The sequence below is a fragment of the Etheostoma cragini genome, chromosome 14 (genome assembly GCF_013103735.1).
Source record: "Etheostoma cragini isolate CJK2018 chromosome 14, CSU_Ecrag_1.0, whole genome shotgun sequence".
In the NCBI taxonomy this organism is placed as follows: Eukaryota; Metazoa; Chordata; class Actinopteri; order Perciformes; family Percidae; genus Etheostoma; species Etheostoma cragini.
Window position 1 is genome coordinate 22,970,148 of NC_048420.1, and position 12,500 is coordinate 22,982,647.

General features: G+C 40.9%; 1 protein-coding gene across 1 annotated transcript in view; it reads left to right on the forward strand.

Moving 5' to 3' along the window:
- Window positions 1-12,500, forward strand: part of LOC117956897 (gamma-enolase) — a 16,910-nt gene that overhangs the window by 585 nt on the left and 3,825 nt on the right. The window contains exons 2-9 of the mRNA XM_034892217.1: window positions 568-663; window positions 1,761-1,819; window positions 3,958-4,027; window positions 5,126-5,259; window positions 8,231-8,322; window positions 8,549-8,679; window positions 9,452-9,649; window positions 9,730-9,931. Coding sequence (XP_034748108.1) covers window positions 568-663; window positions 1,761-1,819; window positions 3,958-4,027; window positions 5,126-5,259; window positions 8,231-8,322; window positions 8,549-8,679; window positions 9,452-9,649; window positions 9,730-9,931 — 982 coding nt within the window. The remainder of the gene's footprint in view (window positions 1-567; window positions 664-1,760; window positions 1,820-3,957; window positions 4,028-5,125; window positions 5,260-8,230; window positions 8,323-8,548; window positions 8,680-9,451; window positions 9,650-9,729; window positions 9,932-12,500) is intronic.

Sequence of the window (12,500 nt, forward strand, 5' to 3'; positions counted from 1 at the left end):
CCCAGGTCTTTCCATAAAGAGCAGGTCTAGACCAGGACTCTGGGATGTTATTTATCTCCCAGGTCTTTCCATAAAGATCAGGTCTAGACCAGACTCTGGGATGTTGTTTGTTGTTTATCTCCCAGGTCTTTCATAAAGATCAGGTCTAGACCGGACTCTGGGATGTTATTTATCTCCCAGTTCTTTCCATAAAGAGCAGGTCTAGACCGGACTCTGGGATGTTATTTATCTCCTCCCTACGTGGACCAGAGCGGTCTCATACAGTGCATTACTTCTTGTAGCTATATGGTTCATGGAGAACCGCCTGAATAAATACATGAAAATTCATCACAAGGGTCAAACTTTCCAGACCTCACATGTAACTTTAACCAAAAGAATGAAGCACTGAAAAGTGGAACATAGAAAAATGAATCATCAATTTGTTTTAACTTGGATGTGCCACTCCCAAAAGATAATGTTGGTGTCTCAATATCAATGTCCTGCCCACTGAGGTTTAAAATCAAAAAAAGGTGTCCTCCTTCCCTCTGTCCATCCCTTGCATTTAAAACCTTAATTTTCTGTTTTCAGGTCTGTTCAGGGCTGCGGTGCCCAGCGGAGCGTCCACGGGAATCTACGAGGCTCTGGAGCTCCGAGATGGAGACCAAAGCCGATACAAGGGCAAAGGTACGGGGACAGACCGCCTGTGTTTGCATTCATATTTACATCCCTCACAACGTTAAAGCTGCATTATCAGGTGTTTGACCACAAGAGGGCAGAATGACTCCTAAACATTCAAACACACCCCGGATTTAGCCTTCTGCTAGCTATTGCCCTTGTTTCTCTGTTAGAATACAGTCAGTTTTCATAAAAATTCCAATTAAGCCTTGACCGTTGATTGCAATATTTGGTATTTCAAATGAGAGCTTAAATTTAACTCGGGTCCAATCGGACATTGTTGCCTTTACATCACTTCCTGCCCGTCGTAGGATTTTATTGGTTTGGACATCCGCGACCTCACCAGCGGTGGCCTCATGGTTACGGGATGTTTTCCTTTTTCTTAAACTAGAAAAAAGTAAAATTCAAATTGAACAAAAAATTGGTGACATATTTTGAGAATCTTAAAGTACTGCCTGAAGTATGAGACAGCTTTTTATTGTTATTTTATTTGTTTTGTAAGTACGTTTAATGTAATTTTGATGCATAGCTGTGAGAATGTACATTAATACCATTTAATTTTATTTAATTTTATTTATTTATTTATTTATTTATTATTATTATTATTGTTTTTAAGTATTATTAGTTATGTAATTTTTTCTGGTGGTGGTGTGAACGCCAAGAGTGGTATGGGAAATGTATTGTCTGACATATGCAACTTGTATTGTGCAATTCCTTCAATGAAAAATGTATTAAAAAAAAAAAATACAGTCAGTTTAAAGGAATAGTTCATAATTTTGGGACGATAGACAGAGCTGTGATAGCTGTTTTAAGTTGCTTTTGGTCTTAAACTTAACTAATTGCCTGCTAGCCCTAGATTTATATTTACCACGCAGGTAAAAAAAATGGTATTGACCTTATTTAGGTTTTGGCAAGAAATCGAATAAAGGTCAAACCAACCTGACCTTGCAGAATTCAATGCTTGTGTTGATTCTTTGTGGGATCTGCACGACAAGCAACAGAAACGAAACTGTTCCGCTTTAAAATAATCCCACACCCTTTTTTCTCCTCTAGGTGATACAGAATTTTAATTTCCCTTCTCTGTCTCACTCCGTCCTCTCTTCTAGGTGTTTTGAAGGCAGTCGGTCACATCAACGATACTCTGGGTCCTGCGCTTTTAGCTTCTGTAAGTCACCAAAACATTCACACACTATATTCAATAATAACCATTTTTAAAGATACAATGTCGGGGATCCTTTGTGAGTTCTCAGCAGGCCTGTGGCTCAATGAGGGAACTGGGTACATTGTTCTGGTTTGTTCTTTTGGGAAGTTGCATGTTTTTTTTAGGTTGCAGCTACAAATTGTGATAGTAGATAGATAGATAGATAGATAGAAAAAAATGTTATGCATCCAGTAGCCAGACAACCATGACACAACAACCACATAAATCACATTTACCTAAGAATACAAATAAAAATCCCTCCCAGTAATGCAATGACCACGATAAGGTGAGATACTATTGTAGCCTATTGTGTAATGATGATTGTGCAAAAGTGCAAAAGTGATCAAGTTCAAAAGTGAACAGTGCAGGGATTGAACAGTGCAGTAGATCATGATAAAAACATTGACTATGAATATATAAAATATAAACGCAATAACCTATAAACTGTCTGACTGAATGAGAATAAGAACACTACGTAGTCAGTGTGATCAGTATTTCTACCAACATTTAAGATGTTGTGTCCATGTGTTTCTACAGTCTACGGTCAGATTGAATCACGTATTTAAAGACGGAGTTGCCCTTTCTCAAGTAGCACAGAACAGCAGCTTCTAGAAATACTCCGTTTGGTTGAGGGAGAACGCGTGCAGCAGGCAGGACACAACGCTGATGATGATGCCGGTTCGTTATTCGGTCGTAACCAACTGAGCGTCTTGCCGTTCCTGAAATTTGTCTGACGAGTTCGGCCTTGAGCCTTGCCAACAGAAGTTGCCGAATCTAGACGTCTCTCCACTTTGACATTTTTGTTGGTGTCTTTGTGTAAATCCCACATCTTTGTCCCCCTTGGGTGTTTGTTTTTGTCCAGCAGCATGATAGAAACATCATCAACACGCCAACTCGTTGGCTATGAATTTTTTTGAGCTGGTCTATTTACACGTATGCTCACTCGGACACTACACAGACTTTGTACTCGGGAGCTGGCCGGGGTAAAAGGCCGTCATGTCCGATCCACCTGATTTCAGGGCTTCGGGTAGTACGGCTGAAAATGTCTAGTTTGGACCTTAAATGTGAACGAAACAACCTTGCACAGCAGGTGACATCAAGTTTAGTCCATCAATGTCCAGATCAAAAGCACAGCTTGATGGGCAGAAAGGAAGCTGTGAGAATAACATAACTTCTATCAGCTATCTTACGGAGGAGAGAAGTGTGTGTGTGTGTGTGTGTGTGTGTGTGTGTGTGTGTGTGTGTGTGTGTGTATGTGGGTTCTTGTTTAACTGTATAAGTGGGGTCCAGTATACTTGTGGGGTCCCGAGAGCTTTGTTGGACCCCACAACTTTAAAGGCCTATTTGAGGATTAAGAATTTGTTTTAGGATTAGGGTTATAGTTAGGTTATGGTTAGGGTGAGGGTAAGGGTTAAGGTTAGGCATTTAGTTGGGATGGTAAAGGTTAGGGTTAGGGTTAGGGTTAGGGTTAGGGTAAGGGGCTAGGGAATGCATTAAGTCAATGACTAGTCCCCACAAAGATAGTGCAACGCATTGTGTGTGTGGTTGTGTGTGTGTGTGTAGAGAGAGAGATCCTGTGAATGAAAGATGACGATGTGTCTGTGAGGAAAAAGTGTGAGTGAGTGAGTGAGTGAGAGGAACAGTGAACGAGGTGTGTGTGTTGCTGTGTGTCGAGTTGTACGAGTGTGTGTGAGTGTAACAGTATGACTCAGATATCTGTAGCAGTGCAGTATGGGTAAATTCCATCAGTACAAGATGTTTTTTTGTCGGGAAATTAATGTAGGTGATAAGTCAGGCGAGACGGATGGGTCCTGTTGTACTAGTGTGTGTGTCTTTGCCATTGTCATAGTGATGATAATGACACTAAGAACTTTGTTAATAAAGTACTTTTTTTCATCAAACAAACAAAAAGTAAAAACTTTATGAATTATGTGAATCCAGAAAATAATGAAGGCCATGTGCTAGTCTGAGGCTCCTAGATGCTAGACTGAGCCTGTTTATTCATTTATTTATTCATTTTTCTGAAAAATCAAGGAACAGTCCTGACGTTTTAGGTGTTACATATTATCTCAGTGTTTTTCAGCGTCTGTGTGTGTCTGCAGGGCATCAGCGTGGTGGAGCAGGAGCAGTTGGACAACACGATGATCGAAATGGACGGCACAGAAAACAAATGTGAGTCGAGGTGTAGTTGTAATGACTAACGGTACCTCGTCCCAGTCCAACAGCCAGCTGGAAACCTCCTCGTTGACTCACAGACGTTTAGAGAAAATGTCGAGAGAGGCATAAATTAAAAAACTAAAAAACAGACGGGAAACAAGACGGAGTGAATAGATTGCTGTTGGCATGGCCGATTAAATTTATTTAGCCGGTTCATTTATTTGTAATCTGCAATCTTTTCAGGCAGCGCAGGAAACATGTCAGCCTGAACTGGAGCTGAACGTGTTGTGAAAAGATTGTAATTAACTTTCTGTCCATGTTAAAATCTACACAGTTATATGCAGGTCTACACAGACAGAGTGCAACGTTTCCTCTAGAAACCACATTGTTTCATGCTGCCGTTCGCTGTGTACTATTACTGGAGTGGATGACCTTCTAAAATTATATTTCCAATCAAATTTAGCAGTAAATTCTCATGATTTTTGCCCAGAATCTCCATATTATCTTAAGCATCCAGACTTTAAAGGGACATTGCGGTGAGTCGGGCCCATTCAGAAGAAAAACAACATGATTTAGCTATCTCAGGTACTATATTTATGACTTTATTATCTGAGAATGTACAGTATATATTATATGTGTATAGTTTTGACATGTAAATTTACAACTTTAAGAATATTAGAGTTTATATTATATATTATATTATGTTAGAATATTACCCCCTGTCCCAGCTCTGTAATTTTCTTTAACCCACGATAGCGAAGTATTGCCATACCACACAAAAATACATCTTGCCAGGCTTCAAGTGATGGAGTTTGAGAACAGCAGCGAAACCAAACAAATCAACGCCCGGTGGGGAGCTACAGGCAGCTACGATTGTGATAGGGAGATGGTTCATCTAATCCAGGGATCTTCAACGTTTTTTAAGACAAGGACCCCTTAGCTTAAGGAAATCTGAACTGACAAATCTACTTCATAAAGAAAACTAGATGACTTTGAAAATAAAGAAAGAAAGAATTAATTTCAAAATACCAACACAAGTTTGAAGTTTCAATCAAGGGACAGTGAAGGACAAAATAACGTGATGACTTTCTGGTTTTCCTTCCTGTCAAACAGCTCAGTTTGGGGCCAACGCCATCCTGGGCGTGTCTCTAGCCATCTGTAAGGCCGGGGCGGCGGAGAAAGACGTCCCACTGTACCGCCATATTGCCGACCTGGCAGGAAACACAGAGCTGGTGCTGCCGGTTCCTGTAAGATCCAAGCTCACCGCATAACATCTACTACCATAATGTCTATCACCACAATATCTACCACCATAACATCTACCACCATAACATCTACCACGACAACATCTACCAACTCAACATCTACCGCCATAACATCTACCGCCATAACATCTACCACCACAACATCTCCCACCACAACTTCTACCACCATAACATCTACCACCATAACATCTACCACCACATCTACCACCATAACATCAACCACAATAACATCTACCACCACAACATCTACCACCATAACATCTACCACTACATCTACCACCACAACACCTACCACCATAACATCTACCACGATAACATCTACCACCACAACATCTACCACCATAACATCTACCACTGCATCTACCACCACAACACCTACCACCATAACTTCTACCACCACAACATCTACCACCACATCTACCACCACCACATCTACCACCATAACATCAACCACGATAACACCTACCACCACAACATCCACCACCACATCTACCACCACAACATCTACCACCACAACATCTACCACGATAACATCTACCACCACAGCATCTACCACCATAACATCTACCACCACAACATCTACCACCATAACATCTACCACCACAACATCTACCACCACAACATCTACCACCACATCTACCACCACAACATCTACCACGATAACATCTACCACCACATCATCTACCACCACAACATCTACAACGATAACATCTACAAACACAACATCTACCAACACAACATCTACCACCACATCTACCAACACAACATCTACCACCACAACATCTACTACGATAACATCTACCAACACAACATCTACCCCCATAACATCTACCACCATAACATCTACCACCACAACATCTACCACCACAACATCTACTACGATAACATCTACCAACACAACATCTACCACCCTAACATCTACAACCACAACATCTACGACCATAACATCTACCACCATAACATCTAACACCACAACATCTACCACCACATCTACCACCACAGCATCTACCACCACATCTACCACATCTACCACCACAACATCTACCACCACAACATCTATCACCACAACATCTACCACCATGACATCTACCAACATAACATCTACCAAGATAACATCAACCACCACATCTACCACCACAACATCTACCACCACATTTACCACCACAACATTTACCACCACCACACATACCACCACAACATCTACTACCACAACATCTACCACCACAACATCTACCAACACAACATCTACCACCACATCTACCACCATAACATCTACCATAACATCTACCACCACAACATCTACCACCACATCTACCACCACAACATCAACCACGATAACATCTACCACCACAACATCTACCACCATAACATCTACCACCACATCTACCACCACAACATCTACCACCACATCTACCACCATAACATCTACCACATCTACCACCGTAACATCTACTACCACATCTACCACGATAACATCTACCACCACAACATCTACCACCACATCTACCACCACTACATCTACCCACACAACATCTACCGCCATAACATCTACCACCACAACATCTACCACATCTACCCACAGTGATTTGAAAACAAAGGATCAACCTGAATTTGGGCAATTTCCTGTGCAACTAAATGATTTTCCTAAGCTATTTTATTGTTTTTTCTAACAACAACAACAACATTTTTCGCTACACCAACATCATAAGACTATCAGAGGCGTGTTTATGAAGTTATAAAACTTACAAATGTGTAAATGTAAAAATACAAACTTTTTTGGATAACTCTCAGGTTGACAGATTTAAAATGTAATTTGTTCATATTCATCTATTACCCTCTTTTCTCATGTGTTTGCACTGTAACTGTAACAGGATTTGGAAAAATTGTATTAGACCTTTGAACCCCTCATTTAAGATTTACATGCAGTCCGCTAAAGCTGCTGAAGTTATTATTAAACTCTTCCTCTCTCTTCTCCTTTCTTTTCCATGTCCTACTCTTCTCTACTCTTATCTTCTCTCGTTTCCTCTTCTTATGTTTCCTCTCGTTGTTTCTCTGTGCCTCTTATTTCCCATCATCGTTTTGTCATTTCCACTTTTTTCCTCTCCTCTTGGTTCCTCTCGGTGCTGCTTGTTTCCTCTTATGTTTTCTCTTGTTTCCTCTTATGTTTCCTCTTGTTTCCTCTTATGTTTCCTCTTGTTTCCTCTTATGTTTCCTCTTGTTTCCTCTTATATTTCCTCTTGTTTCCTCTTATGTCTCCTCTTGTTTCCTTTTATGTTTCCTCTTGTTTCCTCTTATGTTTCCTCTTGTTTCTTTGTATGTTTCCTCTTATGTTTCCTCTTGTTTCCTTTTATGTTTCCTCTTGTTTCCTCTTATGTTTTCTCGTTTCCTCTCATTTCCCCTTGCTACCTGTCCTCTCCTCTTGTTTCCTTTCATTGCTTCTTGCTTCCTCTGGTTTCCTCCCATTTCCCCTTGCTACCTGTCCTCTCCTCTTGTTTCCTCTCATTGCTTCTTGCTTCCTCTGGTTTCCTCCTATTTCCCCTTGCTACCTGTCCTCTCCTCTTGTTTCCTCTCATTGCTTCTTGCTTCCTCTGGTTTCCTCCTATTTCCTCTTGTTACCTGTCCTCTCCTTTTGTTTCCCCTCATTGTTTCTTGTTTCCTCTCATTTCCTCTTGTTACCTGTCCTCTCCTTCTGTTTCCCCTCGTTGTTTCTTGTTTCCTCTCATTTACTCTTGTTACCTGTCCTCTCCTTCTGTTTCCCCTCGTTGTATCTTGTTTCCTCTCATTTCCTCTTGTTACCTGTCCTCTCCTCTTGTTTCCCTCGTTGTTTCTCGTTTCGTCTCATTTCCTCTTGTTACCTGTCCTCTCCTCTTGTTTCCCCTCGTTGTTTCTCGTTTCCTCTCATTTCCTCTTGCTACCTGTCCTCTCCTCTTGTTTTCTCTCCCCCTCTCTTCAGGCCTTTAATGTGATAAACGGAGGTTCCCATGCAGGGAACAAACTGGCCATGCAGGAGTTCATGGTTCTTCCTGTTGGAGCCGAGTCTTTCAAGTAAGAATTCATCTCCACAACTATTTTTTAAGTACAACATGAAGGATTTATATTTGGCCATTTGCTTCTATTCATGCAACATCTAAGAGTTTTAGTCTTTCCTGTCTCTTCTCCTAACGCCCCCATCATTTCTTTCTCTTTGATTCTTTCTCTCCTGCTAATGTTGGCCTCTATACTCTCTGACGACCTCTTCCTTCCTTCTTCCCTCCCTCCGTCCATCTCTCAGGGAGGCGTTGAGGATAGGATCGGAGCTGTACCACACCCTGAAGGGGGTGATCCAGGAGAAATACGGCCAGGATGCCACCAATGTGGGGGACGAGGGAGGATTTGCCCCCAACATCCTGGAGAACAGTGAGGGTGAGCAAGATGATGATCTGGGCTATATACTATATATATATATATATATCAATATTTTTGATGTATTACTTTCATAGACGTTGATTTTGGTGGGGATGGTGGGTATGCGTACCCATCAGATTTCGTCATGAGTCATGTTACCTTAGCCCAATGTTTTCCAAACTCAAGGTCGTTTTTATTGGGTCGCCAATTGGCAGAGAACAGACTAAATGCTCAGCGTGACCTCAGAATGGAAATTTCAAAAACCGAACCTGGACTAGATCAGCTGGTTGATATCTTCAACCAGACACACACATCTCATTAAATTCAAGTCAGCATTATTTTAAAAAATGTTGGTGTCGGTACTGAGGGATGATGGGAGGGGACAGAGACACAGGAAGGACCGTAGAGACCTTTTTTGTTTACTTTAATAATGGAATAAATATACTTCATATACATTTAAATTCAAGGTTTGTTCTGTCTTTTGTCCACAGTTTAAAAATTTAGATGTTACAATGATTCATGGTGTATTTTTTGTAAATTTGGATCCCGGGGAGACACCAAATTTCTCTTTTGGGTCTTGAGCTGAAAAAGTTTGGGAACCACTGCCTTAGCCTGACAAGCCTGACCCACATCAAGATGTTGGGTCTGGAAACTCACCATTGGCAGGGCTCGTTCTGAGGGGCGGGATAATTGGTTGTCTTTCCCTCTGCATGCAATTTCCATTTGTCTACTTTTTGCCTTACATTTCTGTGTCTCCATCTTTACTCGGTCCCCTCTCCTATCACATTAGCTCTGGATCTGCTGCAGACGGCCATAGAGAAGGCCGGCTTCACGGACAAGGTGGTGGTCGGGATGGACGTGGCCGCCTCAGAGTTTTACCGTGAGGGGAAATACGACCTGGACTTCAAATCCCCGCCCGATCCAGAGAGACACATCTCCGGAGAGGAGCTGGCTGACATCTACCAGAGCTTCGTCAACAACTACCCAGGTGGATTGTAATTGTTGTGTTTGTTGATCTTTTGCCAGAGACAAAATACATTTTATTCACTTGTCACCTCTCCTTCCCAGTGGTGTCCATCGAGGACCCGTTCGACCAGGACGACTGGGAAGCCTGGTCCCGTCTCACGGCCCAGGTGGGGATCCAGGTGGTGGGGGACGACCTGACAGTGACCAACCCTAAGAGGATAGAGAAAGCTGCAGAGGAGCGAGCCTGCAACTGCCTGCTGCTCAAAGTCAACCAGATCGGCTCCGTCACTGAGGCCATACAGGCGTACGTCAGCTTTGCTTCCATGTTAACGTTAATTGCACCGTGATTTCAGAGTGGTTAACTGACTGTTGAGTCTTAGATGTCTGAGCAGGTAAAACCAAGGTGTTGGAAAAGATTTAGCATTGATTAACACAATTTTTAAAAGTATTGGCGTGGAAATCGACAAAGAATCATGCAACGGCACCACTTTAAATCTTGTGTTGACCAGAGATGTGCTCATACGCGTCTTGGAAATAAGTCACATAGCATGTAAGAAGCATAAAAAATAACAAATCAACAAAAACAGATCTAAAGATATTATATCAATTTTGATATATGAGGCTAGATGTCGTCTTAAATTTTGGATACGGTAATATCCTGATATGAAGTGTGGTCTTTTTTCTGGTTTTAAAGGCTGCATTACAGTAGTGGGATGTCGTTTTCTGAGCACACTACATTGTTCTCGGTGTTCAATTATTGGCCTTTACCCACTTAATCCTTATATCAACATAACTAATGGTTATTCATCAAAATGTCATTGTGTGCATATGTGTGAAAGTTCCAATTGTCAACCCTACAGTATCACCACAATATTGATATTGAGGTATTTGGTCAAAAATATTGCAATATTGGATTTTCTCCATATGGCCCAGCTCTAGGTCAAACACATTATTGAAATCATCTACAAACAAGAGCCATACGCCGACAGACGAAAACATTATGAATACAGCGTTGGTCCCACGCTACACACACACTGCTGCCTTCAGCAAGGACACAAATGCAATATGGCCGCCTTAGGCAACCCGGTGAACTGACCGCAGAAGGTCATCCATCTTGCCTGAAACGACAGAGAGGCCTATAGGGAGAGATGTAGAGCCCTAGCTGCTCTACTACCAGTCACACACACACACACACACACACACACACACACACACACACACACACACACACTCACTCACAGCCGCATGCGTCTGTCACATCACTCATTACCTGTCAGCCATGATGACCTTGTGCCAGTGACACAGAGCGGAAAACCGACCTTTACAGGAGATGAATGGAGGACAGGAAGTGACAGAAGGTTTTTACTGTGAAGATTAGCTGTCCGTCAAATGTATTGATGCAGCTCTTCCATTTGACTGTACTGCTGATATCTCTGTGCAGAGAGTGTGTACCTCAGTCTGCATAAATCTCAGACCGAACCCAAACATCACTCAGCGTTATGAAGTTATCAGTCATGACAGGAGGAGAGTGTAGTGATAGAAAACGGTGGTGATGACAGTAACGGTGATGTATTGTACCCATCACATAAAAAAAGCTTCCTGTGTCATTCATGTGATATATTGTTCTAATACCTCAGCAGGATGGGGGGGGGGGGTTACCGAGCGACGGCTTGTTCATTTAACCCTCCTGTTGTCCTCCTGTTGTCCCCGGGTCAAATCTGATCCAAATTTAAATTAGTTTCTATATCACAAAGTTGGGTTTCTTTCAACAAAAAACAAAATATTGTGGATGGATCACTACAATGCTCTTCACAACTTAAATAAATAATCAGATGGTCATTTATTTCAGATCAAATGATTGAATTTGGGTGTTTTATTCAATTTTATAGACCATAAAGAAAAATAAATTGAAAATTGATTAAAAAAAGATGAAAAACGTGGACAAAAAGTGACAAAATATTGAAAAACGTCCAGAAAAGTGTGAAAAGCTTAAAAAGAAACATCAAAACACCGCAGAAAAAATAATGACAGAAACTTAAAAAGTGTTGAAAAAGAAGACCAAAACGTCGGTTCATTTTGACCCAGAAAAACAAAAAGTGGAATCATGGTTGACTGGGAAGACAACACAAGGGTTAAAAATTGAAAAATTGAAAAATTAACACTTTTGTTGACGCTTTTTATCAATGTTTTTAACTTTTTCTTATGTTTTTGTCCCTTTTTAACAATACAACGTTTTTTTCAATGTTTGTCATTTTTTTCACGTTTTCAACACTACGTAACACTAACTTATTAACTTTAGTTTTACAGTTATTTGGGGAGTTTATGGTCAATAAGCCTAATTTATAGGAAATTATCCCTAATGTTTGAGTTAGAAAAGCAGAAATTAGGAATTATTGAGACTAAAATTAAAGGAATGGATGTTGATGATGATCACAGACTGGAATATGTCAACTTTTATTCAATACTATTTTAAAAACACTCACATTTGTTTTTCCAAATGCTATCAAATTGAATAAGACGCCCCAAAATTAATGAAAGTAGAGATGTGTACTTGCCAAAGAGCTTTGTGTGGAATCAATCATGTTATTTTGGGGAATTAAAAAGAACATTGATATAGGACAACAGCTCAATTTGACCTGAAGACAACATGAGGGTTAAAGACATATTCACCCTCAACTAGTGATCGAGTGATGTTTGAGTTCATGAAGGAAACAGGGATTTTGTTGCATGTCCCGACAAGGAACACAGAATCAAAAACAGAGAAAAGTCTTAAGGCATGATGAATAACAGAAGTTATACATCAGAAGTTATACATAAACACGTGTTTTCTCCCACACTTGTTATCAATGGATATATTTTACAAACTTGACACA